The 19,849-nt window shown below is 40.2% G+C and overlaps 1 protein-coding gene across 1 annotated transcript; it reads left to right on the forward strand.

The window, feature by feature from the left end:
- The first annotated feature begins 5,486 nt into the window (after positions 1 to 5,486).
- On the forward strand, positions 5,487 to 11,413 carry LOC119766197. Its single transcript, XM_038250630.1, has 3 exons — positions 5,487 to 5,800; positions 5,870 to 6,067; positions 11,325 to 11,413. The coding sequence occupies exons 1-3, from the start codon at positions 5,569 to 5,571 to the stop codon at positions 11,411 to 11,413; spliced, it is 519 nt and encodes a 172-aa protein (XP_038106558.1). The 5' UTR covers positions 5,487 to 5,568.
- Positions 11,414 to 19,849: the final 8,436 nt, after the last annotated feature.

Raw genomic sequence — 19,849 nt, forward strand, 5'->3', positions numbered from 1 at the left:
TGCCTCACTTTCTTCTGATACAAGTTGCCGCATTCTTTTATTACGTAACGCAGTTGTTGGTGTGGGTTGAAGGGGTGGGGAATTCGAACGAGTTAAGTGTTTTTTTGAAATGTGTATGGACATTTTAAACGAAGCGCGAGGGGGTCAAAAAATCCAAATTTTAGCGTTACGTAATAAAAGAAGTGTACCTAAATGAGCAGGCATTCGTTGGTTGGTTTCCAGCCGAGTTCTAACACAGTTTCCATTTTCTTATAGAATTCTAACAGAAATGTAGCGACATTCTGGCAGGATTCTTACAAAACCAGCTCTGTTAAAATATTTTGTGCCTGCACTCAAAATCAGAACAACCCTTAAAAGGGTACTTTTTATCCTTTTTTCAAGTTTACCTGTCTTCACCCTTTTGAAAGGGTACGAGGGCGAAACCCTTCAAAAGGGTACTGGCCCAGTACCCTTTAAAAGGATACTGGCCATGGAGCGGCGCGCTCACTAGCGACATCTATGAGTCAATTTTGTTTTGTTAAAACAGTGCTGCCATCTATTGTATTTTTTCATAATTTCTTTAAGCATTACATTTTATTAGGAAAATGTTTTGACAAAGAACTTTGTCCTAAGGTTTCTATACGGGGTGTCAATCCAAAATTTTCGCGAAGCGAAAACGTTACGTAACGAATTCCCCTCTCGGCAAATTTCTCTTTTGGTGCACGCTGGTTGGTTGAACAAACGTTTCCCAATCAGTCAATATAGAGACGTGAGATTGATGTATCTAAAATCACCCCACTCTACCTCATAATTTTCGGATCGCCGACGCGGCAAAAAGCGAATAAGGAGATGTAGGAGAATGGGTGCAAAAGGCGGGGCATACGTCCCCGATCTAAATTAACAAAACTCGGCTCGGTCGGTCCCGAAAATTCAGTCTGTTGCTGGCCGTCGACGAGAACACATCAGGAGCAGATGGCCTGGTGGCCCGTTTGCAGACGGCCTGGAGGCCCGGGAGCAGATAGCCTGGAGGCATGGACACGCCAAGACATGCCAGCCGGCATGAGCGGGAATTGATAATTGGAATTGGCCACCACTTGAGTGACCGGAGTCCCCGGCGGGTGTTCCGATGGGGGGACTTTTCCCGAACCATAAGAGTTGGGGCAATATGGGTATCAATCTTTAGGGTTTTTGATACTGGATATGAAATTGGACATTTCGGCAGTAGTGGCCACAATCCGGAGTGGCCGGAGGCCCCGCGGATGTTCCGATGGGGGGACATTTGCGGAACCATTAGAGTTGGGGCAATATGGGTATCAAACTTTAGGGTTTTTGATACTGGATATGAAATTTGACATTTCGGCAGTAGTGGCCACAATCCGGAGTGGCCGGAGGCCCCGCGGATGTTCCGATGGGGGGACATTTGCCGAACCATAAGAGTTGGGGCAATATGGGTATCAAACTTTAGGGTTTTTGATACTGGATATCAAATTGGACATTTCGGCAGTAGTGGCCACAATCCGGAGTGGCCGGAGGCCCCGCGGATGTTCCGATGGGGGGACATTTGCCGAACCATAAGAGTTGGGGCATGTTCCGATGGGGGGACATTTGCGGAACCATAAGAGTTGGGGCAATATGGGTATCAAACTTTAGGGTTTTTGATACTGGATATGAAATTTGACATTTCGGCAGTATTGGCTACAATCCGGAGTGGCCGGAGGCCCCGCGGATGTTCCGATGGGGGGACATCTGCCGAACCATAAGAGTTGGGGCAATATGGGTATCAAACTGTAGGGTTTTTGATACTGCACATGAAATTTGACATTTCGGCAGTAGTGGCCACAATCCGGAGTGGCCGGAGGCCCCGGGGATTTTCCGATGGGGGGACATTTGCCGAACCATAAGAGTTGGTACAATATGGGTATCAAACTGTATGGATTTTGATACTGGACATGAAATTTGATATTTCAGCAGTAGTGGCCACAATCCGGAGTGGCCGGACGCCCGGGGATGTTCCGATGGGGGACATTTGCCGAACCATAAGAGTTGGGGAAAATGACTGTTAAACTTCTGAAATCTGTTTCTGGAAATTTAGAATAACTATTTCGTAATCAATTAGAGCCCTGAATAGGGCAGTTCAGCTCCACTTGCAATTTTCATCCACTTAGTTCGATAGGACGTTGATATTATGCGTTAAAACTTTACAAATCAAACAGCCTGTTTCAGAGCCACGAAATATACCACAAAAGAGTAAGGGAATCATGGGGAAATTTGGATCGGACGTTCTAATCGAAAATTTCAACAATCATCTAGCAAAGTTCTTTGTCATACTGGTCATGTGTAACATAACCACCTGCACCTTTTTTATTGTTTAAAATTAATATTTACAGTTCAAAATAAAATGTAATCCTTAGTAAACCACATGCTTTGAGTATTGCGCTGTTCGGTTTAAACCGAGGGGCGTGACAATGGCCTTAATAAATTAATTTTGGCATTTAATATATTAAGGAATTAAATTCCTCTTGCCATTTGACATTTTACAGAACCACACCTGCTTTATTGAAAACGTTGGTTTGCTTTGTGTCTCTTTCGCGCTCGACTGTCAAGTTTGTTTTGATTTAATTTTGTGATGCAGCAAGCTGCAACGCGGATACTGTTTTTTCGCCGATATTACAGGAAAAGTTTATGGAGCAGCACCGGAAAAGGACAAACTGCCGGAGAGCATCGGAACATCCAACGCCATCGAATTCCATTTGTTCCGCTAAGCATCGTTCTCGCATGGTGAGTTTCAATATTCTTTTCAAACTTTTCAAGTTAAATAGGCAATTCTTGTTTCAACTATCAGTTTTTTAAAAAACCATCATCTTTCGAACCAGTTGTTTTTTCTGTGATTAAAGACATTATTTTGTTCCCCCTAAAGACGTTTACTAAAAAGGATTGTGAGGTGCGATTCGTAGATGCTTGTGCCGGGGAATTGTGCTTTTATTAATCATGCGCAAAGTCAAGTTGTGAAATAAAATAAATATAAATAAAAAATCTATTCTAACATGATAGCGAGAACATCACTTAAACAATAATTTTGTATATTTATTATTATTTTGACGTGCACGCAAAACACATAGCGTTAGATTTAGCATCGACTCTGCCTGGTATAATTTGCTTAACCTGAACAGTTTTCATTTGAATCGCGATTTTAATATAAAACTTATAAAGACGTTTACTAAAAAGGATTGTGAGGTGCGATTCGTAGATGCTTGTGCCGAGGAATTGTGCTTTTATTCATCATGCGCAAAGTCAAGATGTGAAATAAAATAAATATAAATAAAAAATCTATTCTAACATGATAGCGAGAACATCACTTAAACAATAATTTTGTATATTTATTATTATTTTTTCATTAAGCATATTTTTTAAATAAAGGGCAAGTACTTGTACTTCGACTGACACCATATTAACAAATCAAACTTCCGTCCGATACCGAATGTGGGGTGACCTGTTAAGTTTCAGTAGAAGCGGTTTGCTCCTTGCCGAAGCTCAATTCCATAAGCAGCTTCTAGGATGATGTCCAAGTTCTTCGACGCAATCGCGAAGAAAAATCAGAGAGAGAACGTTGCCAGCGAGGACGTGCTGAGCACCTGAGCCGGCGCCGGTTCGGTATTGATGAGATAATTGTTGCTGATTTGTTCGAACATTTGATCAAAAAAGTTTTTTTGCGGCACCTCTTTTTGACGAACATTTCTGTTGCCACCTTTTGGTTCCTTGGATTAGCCATGGATAAGGCTACCAACTGTACGGATTTTTTCCTTACCATACGGATTTTCGACTCTCTTCGCGGATTTTTAACGGGCCGGAATTTTTGTAGGGATTTTTTAGCATTATACGGATTTTTACGGAATTTTAACAACTTTTTAATCATTGAATTGCATTTTTTTTTATTTGATCAAAGCTTTTGTTAACTAGACATTTTTATTTTTATTTAACTGTGAGTTTGATTTAAAAAGGGAGTTTTCCGGGTTTTCCTCAATTCAAACTTGATTATCAATAAGGATCTAGAGTTTTTTTAAAGGTCCTATAAACTGTTTTGTTTTACATGTTGTAGGACCTTTTCAATATATTTTTTTTTTTTGGAAATGTGTTCGTGAAAACACTGAGAACGTTATTATTCGTTAAAGCAAACTTGACATTTCGTAATCTTTTAAACTTTTAACAAAAAAATTAAGAACATAATGTTTTGATTCAAATCACGGTTTATTTTATGAATACTTTTAAACGTGCAAGTCATAAGCACTCTGATAGCATTTTGTGAAATTTGATAGCTGTAAAAACGACACAGTTTTATATTTTTAATTCTCAAATTTACTTAATTTCATTTATATAAATAATTTCTTGACAGTTTTTGTTATACCATGCTGTCATTTCGGCAAAGTGTACGGATTTTTGCTCAGCAAGAGTTGGTAGCCTTAGCCATGGATATCTTCATAGTGTAATATTGAGTTATCTAAGCCCGAGCTCACGGACACTAGCACTCCATTTGTTTTGCTGGCGGGTACAAAATTTAACCTCAATGTTTTTCGTGTACGTTCACGCAATACATGCGCACGTAGATAACTCTATGAACAGGGCAGCTACCACCACGCAGCGCCACCAGCGTAAAAGAGCATCTTTTATTACGTAACGCTGTTGGTGGTGTAGGTTGAGGGGGTGGGAGGTTCGAACAAGTTAAGTATTTTTTTTTAAATTTATATGGACATTTTAAACGAAGGGGGAGGGGGTCAAATATCCAAATTTTAGCGTTACGTAATAAAAGAAGTGTACCTAAATGAGCAGGCACTCGTTGGTTGGTTTCTAGCCGAGTTCTAACACAGTTTCCATTTTCTTATAAATACATAAATGTAGTGACATTCTAGCAGGATTCTTACAGAACCAGCTCTGCTAAAATATTTCGTGCCTGGGCAACGTTATTGCTTCACCGAGTAACAGCATTAAACTTTTTTTAGTTCAACTAAAGTTCAACTTTAGTTATTTATCAACCCACACCAACAACTGCGTTACGTAATAAAAGAATGCTCTTTTACGCTGCGTGGTGGTACCCAGTCAAATCAATCCGAATCCTGAAACGGAATCTAATTAGAATCGTATTCGGATTGATTTGACTGGGTATTAGGGTGTTTCATCCAAAACCAAAAGTTCTCAGATTACGGCAAACCGAGGTTCCCCTAGTAGAGGATACCCATAGGGACTCTCATGCCAAATATCAGCCCATTTGGTTGAGAATTGGCCTGTCCCCAGCGGTTTAAAGTTTACATGGAAATTACTATGGGATTTTTGTGCTTTTCGTTCAATCGATCCTACAGATCAGGGGACAACTGGAATTTACTCGGAATAAAGACAGGTGTGTAGAGGATGGTCCAATGAACACATTCCAGAAGGAATTAGGGTTGTCCGTTCTGTCCCCAAGGTGCGCATTGGATCGACGTCCGGTGTCTCAAAACTACGAATGCCGACGCCAATTGAGCTTTTATTTTCAATGGTTACTACGTAGTCGTGATGTGTTTTGAATGGTAAACATGAAACAAATGTCAGAACGTCTCAATGGAAGCAGAAAGCATTAGTTTGCGGTCCTGGAACCAGGCTTTCCTGGTGGGAAATCTGGAGGGAAATCTGCCCCTGCATCGCACCCCGACGAACAGAGAGCTTTTAAGCGCTCTTTTGCACCGGAATCGATACAACAAGCTTTCGATCAAGAATGCCGCCTTGGAAATCTCCCGGTTGGCGGAAAGTGCTTTAAATGCCCATTTGCAAGATTTGTACGACACTTGGAGAGGTATAAATTTTAACAATATGGTTTTATCAGAATGGTTTGTTCAAGTTTACTAAATTAAAGTAATTTTAGGACTTTACAAGCAAAAATCCCGAACCACTTCGAAATCGGAGGAGGATAGAATCATTTCACAACGGAACTATCGCCTGCTTGTCATCTCGTCCGATCTCGCCAGCTCGACATCGAGCGTGGTCCTGTCCAAGTCAACGTCAAGCAACAAGTCCGATCTCGCCAACCCGTCATCGAGCGTGGTCCTGGCGTCATGTGCAAGTCCGATGTCACCATTCAGCGTAGTCATGATTCTTCGAAATCGTCATCCGACCTTGCATCCGACTTGGTCCTGCCCAGCGCGGCTTCAAATAAAAATTTTCATTTACTTATTGTTGTGTTTCTGTTTTTACTTCACATTACAAATACATAAGAAGATTAACAATTTCTTACATTAACCGTTTATTAAAACATTATTTGATTGAATATCACTACTTTTAAAACACAGAATTAAAAAAAAAATACTGTCTTCAAATCAATTTCTTTTCAATGCATTCAATTTCAATTTTCAATTTAAAAAAAAAGAAATTTCAAGCAAGAGAATAACATTTAATTGAAAAAATCTTGAAAATGCATTGTACATAAGTGCAGTTGGTTAGCAATCATTAATTTGGTCAAGGGGGTTGAGGGGTGGTCTTAAAAAATTGATGAACCCACTATGACAAACATGGAAATGTAACTTAAATTGTTATGAGCAGATTGCTCTCGAATTTTTATAAGGTACAATATTGATGGGAGGCAGTGGTTGTTCGCCTATTGAAGACTTTTGGTCATCCGCTGCCTGATTTTGGGAAGAGGGGCGGGAAGGCTAGTTGAAGAAAATATTTGCTATTTGTTATAGTCTAACGGAGCCACAAGAATCCTGCATATCGGTCAATAAATACTGCTACAACAACTAACACTAGTCTTAAACCGTTGGTAACACCTAATTATTCCAAGCACCCAGATGCAAAAAAAAAAAAAAAACAAAAGCACAATACATCTGCAAGGACTTTTCCACACGAACTTGCTTTACGAAGTAGTTTTCCAACCAGGAAAGCCTGGTTCCAGGACCGCAAACTAATGCTTTCTGCTTCCATTGAGACGTTCTGACATTTGTTTCATGTTTACCATTCAAAACACATCACGACTACGTAGTAACCATTGAAAATAAAAGCTCAATTGGCGTCGGCATTCGTAGTTTTTGAGACACCGGACGTCGATCCAATGCGCACCTTGGGGACAGAACGGACAACCCTTTTTCCTTCTGTAATGTGTTCATTGGACCATCCCCTACACACCTGTCTTTATTCCGAGTAAATCCATGTTGTCCCCTGGTCTGTAGGATCGATTGAACGAAAAGCACAAAAATCCCATAGTAATTTCCATGTAAACTTTAAACCGCTGGGGACAGGCCAATTCTCAACCAAATGGGCTGATATTTGGCATGAGAGTCCCTATGGGTATCCTCTACTAGGGGAACCTCGGTTTGCCGTAATCTGAGAACTTTTGGTTTTGGATGAAACACCCTACTGGGTATAGCTGCCTCGTTTATTACACTGTGAAAATATCCAAGATTACTACACAAAAGTGTGTAATCCTACTTGAACCTACTGCCCAGTCCACTCAATCCAAAAATGCTAAAAATATTCGTAATTACCTTTTGCCTTTTGGTGGCGCTTTGTATTAGTATGTGTGTTGTCGATGTTTGCGGATGTGCACGCAGAACACAGAACAGTTAAAACTAGCGAAAATGCCTCACTTTCTTCTGATACAAGTCGCCTTATTGATGTTCGAACAAATCAGCAACGAAAATTGAATCAGACTAAACTTTAAAGTTAGTTTTTTTTATTTGTTTTTGCAATACCGAAAAGAAAGTGCCAAAAATATTCGTAATTACCTTTTGCCTCTTTGTGGCGCTTTGTATTAGTATGTGTGTGGTCGATGTTTGCGGACGTGCACGCAAAACACAGAGCGTTAGAACTAGCGAAAATACCTCACTTTCTTCATATGCGAGTCGCCATATTGAAATTACTTGAACATTCATACCCGTGGTACTACCCAGTCAACTCAATCGGAATTAAAATCGAATCGTTTAAGTATTCCGTTTCAAACGCAACAACCGAACTGAATTCCGTTTTAGAATCCGATTGAGTAACGTAACGCAGTTGGTGGTGTGGGTTGAGGAGGTGGGAGGCAAAAAAGGCTTTGTTTACCATTGGCTCTTACGTATTTTTGAAAACGAATCCGAGATATAGTATGTGCCCAAATACGTCAATACGCATCTCTCGTATACGGTTGTAACATTCGGCAGAAGTGGAGGCAGTTTGAAACTAACACAAAAGTGTGTGTACACCACCAACTGCGTTACGTAATAAAATAATGCTCTTTTACGCTGGTTGCGCTGCGTGGTGGTAATGCCCTGTTTATTACACTTTGAAAATATCTATGGCTAATCTAAGGAACCAAAAGGTGGCAACAGAAATGTCCGTTCAAAAGAGGTGCTGCAAAAAAACGTATTATTTTTTGATCAAATTTTCGAACAAATCAGCAACAATTACAAGTTTGATAATCAAACTATACTTAAAAGTTAGTTTTGTTATTTGTTTTTGCAAAACCGAAACGAAAGTGCCAAACATATTCGTAATTACCTTTTGCCTCTTGGTGGCGCTTTGTATTAGTATGTGTGTGGTCGATGTTTGCGGATGTGCACGCAGAACACAGAACAGTTAAAACTAGCGAAAATGCCTCACTTTCTTCTGATACAAGTTGCCGCATTCTTGTATTACGTAACGCAGTTGGTGGTGGTCGCCATATTGAAATTACTTGAATATTCATACCCGTGGTACTACCCAGTCAACTCAATCGGAATTAAATTCGAATCGTTTAAGTATTCCGTTTCAAACGCAACAACCGAACTGAATTCCGTTTCAGAATTCCGATTGAGTTGACTGGGCAGTAGGTTCAAGTAGGATTACACACTTTTGTGTAATCATATGGTACGTTCGTTTGAAATGCCGGTGTGGCACTGAGTGCCGCACTCGTCGGTGCCAGTTTTGGTTCAATCAAACGTCATTTGTCAGTGCGCGTGGAACTCGAATGAAACTGAAAAAAATATTGAGTGCGGCACTAGAGTTTCAGTTCCAACATGGCGGCGAAACTCGTGCGGAACTAGCGCGAGTTTCTTCAAAGAAACACTTTGACAGCTCTGAGTGCGGCACTCAGTGTTAAACTAGCCATCAAACGAACGTACCAATATTTGAACTAAAAAACGTTTAATGCTGTTACTCGGTGAAGCAATAACGTTGCCCAGGCACGAAATATTTTAGCAGGGCTGGTTCTGTAAGAATTCTGCTAGAATGTCGCTACATTTATGTTAGAATTCTGTAAGAAAATGGAAACTCCCAGTCACGACTTTCTAGCAGGATTCTAACAGAGTTCTTACAGAGCTGGATATTCTTACAGCATTCTAGCAGAAATGTTCCACCGTTCTAGCAGGATTCTGACAGAACCAGCTCTGCTAGAATAATTCGTGACTGGGCTGTGTTAGAACTCGGCTAGAAACCAACCAACGAATGCCTGCTCATTAAGGTATTGCGCGTATTCCCGAAAAAGACACGCGGCATACCAGCCTCAAAACGACGCGCCGCACTTTCGGTTAATGCGAGCTGTCAAATCCCATACTGTGCGTTTTGTTTTTGTTAATCTTCTTCTTCGGATTGCATGGCATTGTTGCCGGGAATGTTTTTTATTGTACCAAAAGTGCAGAAAATCGCTGGAAACAGTGTCTGCGGCACATTCTGAAATGCCGCGCGGCGTGTACCTTCGAGAGAAACGGACAATACACTTCTTTTATTACGTAACGCTAAAATTGGTATTTTTTGACCCCCTTGCCCTTCGTTTAAAATGTCCATACAAATTCTAAAAAATACTTAACTCGTTCGAACTAAAAAACCCCCTCAACCCACACCACCAACGTCGTTATGTAATAAAAGAAAAAAAATACTTAACTCGTTTGAACTTCCCACCCCCTCAACCCACACCACCAACGTCGTTATGTAATAAAAGAATTATCTTTTACGGTGGTGGCGCTGCGTGGTGGTAGATGCCCTGTTTATTACACTATGAAAATATCTATGGCTAATCTAAAGATTCAAAAGGTGGCAACAGAAATGTCCGTCCAAAAGAGGTGCTGCAAAAAACTTATTATTTTCTGATCAAATGTTCAAACAAATCAGCAACAATTACAAGTTTAATAGTCAACTATACTTGAAAGTTAGTTTTGTTATTTGTTTTTGCAAAACCGAAACGAAAGTGCCAAACATATTCGTAATTACCTTTTGCCTCTTGGTGGCGCTTTGTATTAGTATGAGTGTGGTCGATGTTTGCGGACGTGCACGCAGAACACAGAACAATTAGAACTAGCGAAAATGCCTCACTTTCTTCTGATGCAAGTTGCCGCATTCTTTTATTACGTAACGCAGTTGTTGGTGTGGGTTGAGGGGGTGGGGAGTTCGAACGAGTTAAGTGTTTTTTTGAAATGTGTATGGACATTTTAAACGAAGCGCGAGGGGGTCAAACATCCAAATTTTAGCGTTACGTAATAAAAGAAGTGTACCTAAATGAGCAGGCATTCGTTGGTTGGTTTCCAGCCGAGTTCTAACACAGTTTCCATTTTCTTATAGAATTCTAACAGAAATGTAGCGACATTCTGGCAGGATTCTTACAAAACCAGCTCTGCTAAAATATTTCGTGCCTGCACTCAAAATCAGAATAACCCTTAAAAGGGTACTTTTTATCCTTTTTCAAGTTTACCTGTCTTCACCCTTTTGAAAGGGTACGAGGGCGAAACCCTTCAAAGGGTACTGGCCCAGTACCCTTTAAAGGATATTGCCCAGTCAATCAATCGAATTCTGAAACGGAATCTATTAGAATCGTATACAAATTCCGTTTCAAACGCAACAACCGGTTCGAACACTGAACCGGTTGTTGCGTTTGAAACGGAATTTGTATACGATTCTAATTAGATTCCGTTTCAGAATTCAGATTGATTTGACTGGGTGGCCATGGAGCGGCGCGCTCACTAGCGACATCTATGAGTCAATTTTGTTTTGTTGAAACAGTGCTGCCATCTATTGTAATTTTTCATAATTTCTTTAAGCATTAAATTTTATTAGGAAAATGTTTTTTATTGTTTTAAATTAATATTTACAGTTCAAAATAAAATGTAATCCATAGTAAATCACATGCTTTGAGTATTGCGCTGTTCGGTTTAAACCGAGGGGCGTGAAAATGGCCTTAATAAATTAATTATGGCATTTAATATATTATGGAATTAAATTCCTCTTGCCATTTGACATTTTACAGAACCACACCTGCTTTATTGAAAACGTTGGTTTGCTTTGTGTCTCTTTCGCGCTCGACTGTCAAGTTTGTTTTGATTTAATTTTGTGATGCAGCAAGCTGCAACGCGGATACTGTTTTTTCGCCGATATTACAGGAAAAGTTTATGGAGCAGCACCGGAAAAGGACAAACTGCTGGAGAGTATCGGAACATCCAACGCCATCGAATTCCACCGCAAGTGGTAAATAATCTGGTAAATTTGAGTGTCTGGCGCAGGCGGACGTTTGTCGTGCAGTTCAGACACACTTGGCACACTTATTCTAGCCATGTTTTGCGTAACGCCAGACGATTCTGGCGAAAATCGGGCAAAATTTCAACCAGCTGTCTGGCAACAAAATCAACCGGTTCAATCGGTTGAACCGTGCCCGACCGGTTTGTGTCATATTCGCCAGAAATCATGGCAGAATTCTGGGGCAAATCTGGGGGAAATTCAGCCAGATGGCTGGCGCAAGCCCCCAGACGAACGCCAGAAATGCGTCCGCCATTTCCGACCGGGATGGCTAATCCAAGGAACCAAAAGGTGGCAAAAAAACTTGTTTGATCAAATGTTCGAACAAATCCGCAACAATTACAAGTTTAACAGTCAACTATACTTGAAAGTTAGTTTTGTTATTTGTTTTTGCAAAACCGAAACGAAATTATGCCGCGTGTCTTTTTCGGGAATACGCGCAATACCTTAATGAGCAGGCATTCGTTGGTTGGTTTCTAGCCGAGTTCTAACACAGCCCAGTCACGAAATATTCTAGCAGAGCTGGTTCTGTCAGAATCCTGCTAGAACGGTGGAACATTTCTGCTAGAATGCTGTAAGAATATCCAGCTCTGTAAGAACTCTGTTAGAATCCTGCTAGAACGTCGTGACTGGGAGTTTCCATTTTCTTATAGAATTCTAACAGAAATGTAGCGACATTCTAGCAGGATTCTTACAGAACCAGCTCTGCTAAAATATTTCGTGCCTGCACTCAAAATCAGAACAACCCTTAAAAGGGTACTTTTTATCCTTTTTTCAAGTTTACCCGTCTTCACCCTTTTGAAAGGGTACGAGGGCGAAACCCTTCAAAAGGGTACTGGCCCAGTACCCTTTAAAGGATACCCAGTCAACAGAATTTGAAACGGAATCTAATTAGAATCGTATACAAATTTCAGTTTCAACGCAACAACCGGTTCGAACACGGAACCGGTTGTTGCGTTTGAAACGGAATTTGTATACGATTCTAATTAGATTCCGTTTCAGAATTCGGGTTGAGTTAACTGGGTACTGGCCATGGAGCGGCGCGCTCACTAGCGACATCTATGAGTCAATTTTGTTTTGTTGAAACAGTGCTGCCATCTATTGTAATTTTTCATAATTTCACTAAGCATTACATTTTATTAGGAAAATGTTTTTTATTGTTTTAAATTAATATTTACAGTTCAAAATAAAATGTAATCCTTAGTACATCACTTCTGCTTTGAGTATTGCGCTGTTCGGTTTAAACCGAGGGGCGTGACAATGGCCTTAATAAATGAATTTTGGCATTTAATATATTAAGGAATTAAATTCCTCTTGCCATTTGACATTTTCAGAACCACACCTGCTTTATTGAAAACGTTGGTTTGCTTTGTGTCTCTTTCGCGCTCGACTGTCAGATTTGTTTTGATTTAATTTTGTGATGCAGCAAGCTGCAACGCGGATACTGTTTTTTCGCCGATATTACAGGAAAAGTTTATGGAGCAGCACCGGAAAAGGACAAACTGCCGGAGCGCATCGGAACATCCAACGCCATCGAATTCCACCGCAAGTGGAAACTTGTTCATCTCAGCTGGACAGATTGTTCCGCTAAGCATTGTTCTCGCATAGTGAGTTTCAATATTCTTTTCAAACTTTTCAAGTTAAATAGGCAATTCTTGTTTCAACTATCAGTTGTTTAAAAAACGATCATCTTTCGAACCAGTTGTTTTTTTTGTGATTAAAGACATTATTTTGTTCTCCCCCTCCAGGTTTTAATTGGTTCGTCGCACCGCTGCTGGAAGTGTTGTATTCCTCTTGAAGGACTGCTTCCTCCAAACGGGATGTTGTTGCTGTGGGTGCCACGGCCGTTCAACATGCGTCGGGACAATGTCGATGGGTGATCGATGTTCCGCTGGTCAAATGCTGGTGCTAGGAGTACTGCTCGTCGGGAAATCAGTTGAAATCTGTGCTTGAGCTTAAGCTTCTTCTTGGTTACGTGCTGAACGCGTTCAAATACCGCGCCGCAGGTGCAGAAGAAGCAGTACCAGTTCCGTTCGCTCAGCGCGACTCAGTTCTTCCAAGCATCGACTCTGCCTGGTATAATTTGCTTAACCTGAACAGTTTTCATTTGATCGCGATTTTAATGTAAAACTTATAAAGACGTTTACTAAAAAGGATTGTGAGGTGCGATTCGTAGATGCTTGTGCCGGGGAATTGTGCTTTTATTAATCATGCGCATAGTCAAGTTGTGAAATAAAATAAATATAAATAAAAAATCTATTCTAACATGATAGCGAGAACATCACTTAAACAATAATAATGCATATTTATTATTATTTTGACGTGCACGCAAAACACAGAGCGTTAGATTTAGCATCGACTCTGCCTGGTATAATTTGCTTAACCTGAACAGTTTTCATTTGGATCGCGATTTTAATGTAAAACTTATAAAGACGTTTACTAAAAAGGATTGTGAGGTGCGATTCGTAGATGCTTGTTCCGGGGAATTGTGCTTTTATTCATCATGCGCAATGTCAGGTTGTGAAATAAAATAAATATAAATAAAAAATCTATTCTAACATGATAGCGAGAACATCACTTAAACAAAAATTTTGTATATTTATTATTATTTTTTCATTAAGCATATTTTTGAATAAAGGGCAAGTACTTGTACTTCGACTGACACCATATTAACAAATCAAACTTCCGTCCGATACCAAATGTGGGGTGACCTGTTAAGTTTCAGTAGAAGCGGTTTGCTCCTTGCCGAAGCTCAATTCCATAAGCAGCTTCTAGGATGATGTCCAAGTTCTTTGACGCAATCGCAAAGAAAAATCAGAGAGAGAACGTTGCCAGCGAGGACGTGCTGAGCACCTGAGCCGGCGCCGGTTCGGTATTGATGAGATAATTGTTGCTGATTTGTTCGAACATTTGATCAAAAAAGTTTTTTTGCGGCACCTCTTTTTGACGAACATTTCTGTTGCCACCTTTTGGTTCCTTGGATTAGCCATGGATATTTTCATAGTGTAATAGTGAGTTATCTAAGCCCGAGCTCACGCACACTAGCACTCCATTTGTTTTGATGGCGGGTACAAAATTTAACCTCAATGTTTTTCGTGTACGTTCACGCAATACATGCGCACGTAGATAACTCTATGAACAGGGCAGCTTCCACCACGCAGCGCCACCAGCGTAAAAGAGCATCTTTTATTACGTAACGCTTTTGGTGGTGTAGGTTGAGGGGGTGGGAGGTTCGAACGAGTTAAGTATTTTTTTTTTGAAATTTGTATGGACATTTTAAACGAAAGGGGAGGGGGTCAAAAAATCCAAATTTTAGCGTTACGTAATAAAAGAAGTGTACCTAAATGAGCAGGCATTCGTTGGTTGGTTTCTAGCCGAGTTCTAACACAGTTTCCATTTTCTTATAGATACATAAATGTAGTGACATTCTAGCAGGATTCTTACAGAACCAGCTCTGCTAAAATATTTCGTGCTTGGGCAACGTTTTTGCTTCACCGCATTAAACTTTTTTTAGTTCAACTAAAGTTCAACTTTAGTTATTTATCAACCCACACCAACAACTGCGTTACGTAATAAAAGAATGCTCTTTTACGCTGCGTGGGTATACACTCAAAATCAGTACTTCAAAAGGGTTTTATCTACTTTATCTGTCAATAGAAAAACCTTTTAGAGGGTTACTTCCACCCTTTTTCAAGTTTACCGGTAGTAACCCTTTCAAAAGGGTGACGACGGGTGAACTTGAAAAAGGGTGGAAGTAACCCTCTAAAAGGGTTTTTTCTATGGGATGACAGATAAAGGGTAGATAAAACCCTTTTGAAGGGTACTTGATTTTGAGTGTAGCTGCCTCGTTTATTACACTGTGAAAATATCCAGGATTACTACACAAAAGTGTGTAATCCTACTTGAACCTACTGCCCAGTCCACTCAATCCAAAAATGCCAAAAATATTCGTAATTATCTTTAGCCTTTTGGGGCGCTTTGTATTAGTATGTGTGTGGTCGATGTTTGCGGATGTGCACGCAGAACACAGAACAGTTAAAACTAGCGAAAATGCCTCACTTTCTTCTGATACAAGTCGCCATATTGATGTTCGAACAAATCAGCAACGAAAATTGAATCAGACTAAACTTTAAAGTTAGTTTTTTTATTTGTTTTTGCAATACCGAAAAGAAAGTGCCAAAAATATTCGTAATTACCTTTGCCTCTTTGTGGCGCTTTGTATTAGTATGTGTGTGGTCGATGTTTGCGGACGTGCACGCAAAACACAGAGCATTAGAACTAGCGAAAATGCCTCACTTTCTTCTGATGCGAGTTGCCATATTGAAATTACTTAAAATTCATACCCGTGGTACTACCCAGTCAACTCAATCGGAATTAAAATCGAATCGTTTAAGTATTCCGTTTCAAACGCAACAACCGAACTGAATTCCGTTTTAGAATCCGATTGAGTAACGTAACGCATTTGGTAATGTGGGTTGAGGAGGTGGGAGGCAAAAAAGGCTTTGTTTACCATTGGCTCTTACGTATTTTTGAATACGAATCCGAGATATAGTATGTGCCCAAATACGTCAATACGCCTCTCGTATACGGTTGTAAATTTCGGCAGAAGTGGAGGCAGTTTGAAACTAACACAAAAGTGTGTGTACACCACCAACTGCGTTACGTAATAAAATAATGCTCTTTTACGCTGGTGGCGCTGCGTGGTGGTAGCAGCCCTGTTTATTACACTGTGAAAATATCTATGGCTAATCTAAGGAACCAAAAGGTGGCAACAGAAATGTCCGTTCAAAAGAGGAGCTGCAAAAAAACTTATTATTTTTTGATCAAATTTTCGAACAAATCAGCAACAATTACAAGTTTGATAATCAAACTATACTTAAAAGTTAGTTTTGTTATTTGTTTTTGCAAAACCGAAACGAAAGTGCCAAAAATATTCGTAATTACCTTTTGCCTCTTGGTGGCGCTTTGTATTAATATGTGTGTGGTCGATGTTTGCGGATGTGCACGCAGAACACAGAACAGTTAAAACTAGCGAAAATGCCTCACTTTCTTCTGATACAAGTTGCCGCATTCTTTTATTACGCAACGCAGTTGGTGGTGGTCGCCATATTGAAATTACTTGAATATTCATACCCGTGGTACTACCCAGTCAACTCAATCGGAATTAAATTCGAATCGATTAAGTATTCCGTTTCAAACGCAACAACCGAACTGAATTCCGTTTCAGAATTCCGATTGAGTTTGAGTTTGAGTTTTGTGTAATCATATGGTACGTTCGTTTGAAATGCCGGTGTGGCACTGAGTGCCGCACTCGTCGGTGCCAGTTTTGGTTCAATCAAACGTCATTTGTCAGTGCGCGTGGAACTCGAATGAAACTGAAAAAAATATTGAGTGCGGCACTAGAGTTTCAGTTCCAACAGGGCGGCGAAACTCGTGCGGAACTAGCGCGAGTTTCTTCAAAGAAACACTTTGACAGCTCTGAGTGCGGCACTCAGTGTGAAACTAGCCATCAAACGAACGTACCAACCCAGTCAATAAACTGATTTTGAAACGGAATCTAATTAGAATCGTATACAAATTCCAGTTTCAACGCAACAACCGGTTCGAACACGGAACCGGTTGTTGCGTTTGAAACGGAATTTGTATATGATTCTAATTAGATTCCGTTTCATAATTCGGATTGAGTTAACTGGGAATATTTGAACTAAAAAAAGTTTAATGCTGTTACTCGGTGAAGCAATAACGTTGCCCAGGCACGAAATATTTTAGCAGGGCTGGTTCTGTAAGAATTCTGCTAGAATGTCGCTACATTTCTGTTAGAATTCTATAAGAAAATGGAAACTCCCAGTCACGACGTTCTAGCAGGATTCTAACAGAGTTCTTACAGAGCTGGATATTCTTACAGCATTCTAGCAGAAATGTTCCACCGTTCTAGCAGGATTGTGACAGAACCAGCTCTGCTAGAATATTTCGTGACTGGGCTGTGTTAGAACTCGGCTAGAAACCAACCAACGAATGCCTGCTCATTAAGGTATTGCGCGTATTCCCGAAAAAGGCACGCGGCATACCAGCCTCAAAACGACGCGCCGCACTTTCGGTTAACGCGCGCTGTCAAATCCCATACTGTGCGTTTTGTTTTTGTTAATCTTCTTCTTCGAATTGCATGGCATTGTTGCCGGGAATGTTTTTTATTGTACCAAAAGTGCAGAAAATCGCTGAAAACAGTGTCTGCGGCACATTCTGAAATGCCGCGCGGCGTGTACCTTCGAGACGGACAATACACTTCTTTTATTACGTAACGCTAAAATTTGTATTTTTTGACCCCATTGCCCTTCGTTTAAAATGTCCATACAAATTTCTAAAAAATACTTAACACGTTCGAACTTCCCACCCCCTCAACCCACACCACCAATGTCGTTATGTAATAAAAGAAAAAAATACTTAACTCGTTTGAACTTCCCACCCCCTCAACCCACACCACCAACGTCGTTATGTAATAAAAGAATTCTCTTTACGGTGGTGGCGCTGCGTGGTAGCTGCCGCCCAGTTACTCAATCCGAATTCTGAACGGAATCTGATTTCGGATACAAATTCCGTTTCAAACGCAACAACCGGTTCCGTGTTCAAACCGGTTGTTGCGTTTGAAACGGAATTTGTGTACGATTCTAATTAGATTCCGTTTCAGAATTCGGATTGATTTGACTGGGCGTGTTTATTACACTATGAAAATATCTATGGCTAATCTAAAGATTCAAAAGGTGGCAACAGAAATGTTTGCCAAAAGAGGTGCTGCAAAAAACTTATTATTTTTTGATCAAATGTTCGAACAAATCAGCAACAATTACAAGTTTAATAGTCAACTATACTTGAAAGTTAGTTTTGTTATTTGTTTTTGCAAAACCGAAACGAAAGTGCCAAACATATTCGTAATTACCTTTGCCTCTTGGTGGCGCTTTGTATTAGTATGAGTGTGGTCGATGTTTGCGGATTTGCACGCAGAACACAGAACAGTTAGAACTAGCGAAAATGCCTCATTTTCTTCTGATACAAGTTGCCGCATTCTTTTATTACGTAACGCAGTTGTTGATGTGTTGAGGGGGTGGGGAGTTCGTACTGGCCCACGGAACCGGTTGTTGCGTTTGAAACGGAATTTGTATACGATTCTAATTAGATTCCGTTTCAGAATTCGGATTGATTTGACTGGGTGGCCATAGAGCGGCGCGTTCACTAGCGACATCTATGAGTCAATTTTGTTTTGTTGAAAAAGTGCTGCCATCTATTGTAATTTTTCATAATTTCTTTAAGCATTAAATTTTATTAGGAAAATGTTTTTTATATTTACAGTTCAAAATAAAATGTAATCCTTAGTAAATCACATGCTTTGAGTATTGCGCTGTTCGGTTTTAACCGAGGGGCGTGACAATGGCCTTAATAAATTAATTTTGGCATTTAATATATTAAGGAATTAAATTCCTCTTGCCATTTGACATTTTACAGAACCACACCTGCTTTATTGAAAACGTTGGTTTGCTTTGTGTCTCTTTCGCGCTCGACTGTCAAGTTTGTTTTGATTTATTTTGTGATGCAGCAAGCTGCAACGCGGATACTGTTTTTTCGCCGATATTACAGGAAAAGTTTATGGAGCAGCACCGGAAAAGGACAAACTGCCGGAGAGCATCGGAACATCCAACGCCATCGAATTCCACCGCAAGTGAAAACTTGTTCATCTCAGCTGGACCGATTGTTCCGCTAAGCATCGTTCTCGCATGGTGAGTTTCAAAATTTTTTCAAACTTTTCAAGTTAAATAGGCAATTCTTGTTTCAACTATCAGTTGTTTAAAAACGATCATCTTTCGAGCCAGTTGTTTTTCTGTGATTGAAGACATTATTTTGTTCCCCTCCAGGTTTTAATTGGTTCGTCGCACCGCTGCTGGAAGTGTTGCGTTACTCGGTGAAGCAAACGTTGCCCAGGCACGAAATATTATAGCAGAGCTGGTTCTGTAAGAATCCTGCTAGAATGTCACTACATTTATATATCTATAAGAAAATGGAAACTGTGTTAGAACTTGGCTAGAAACCAACCAACGAATGCCTGCTCATTTAGGTACACTTATTTTATTACGTAACGCTTTTTGGATTTTTTGACCCCCTCCCCCTTCTTTTAAAATGTCCATACAAATTTCAAAAAAAAATACTTAACTCGTTCGAACCTCCCACCCCCTCAACCTACACCATCAACTGCGTTACGTAATAAAAGATGCTCTTTTACGCTGGTGGCGCTGCGTGGTGGTAGCTGCCCTGTTCATAGAGTTATCTACGTGCGCATGTATTGCGTGAACATACACGAAAAACATTGAGGTTAAATTGTGTACCCGCCAGCAAAACTAATGGA

Source organism: Culex quinquefasciatus, chromosome 2, assembly GCF_015732765.1.
Source record: "Culex quinquefasciatus strain JHB chromosome 2, VPISU_Cqui_1.0_pri_paternal, whole genome shotgun sequence".
Taxonomy (NCBI): Eukaryota; Metazoa; Arthropoda; class Insecta; order Diptera; family Culicidae; genus Culex; species Culex quinquefasciatus.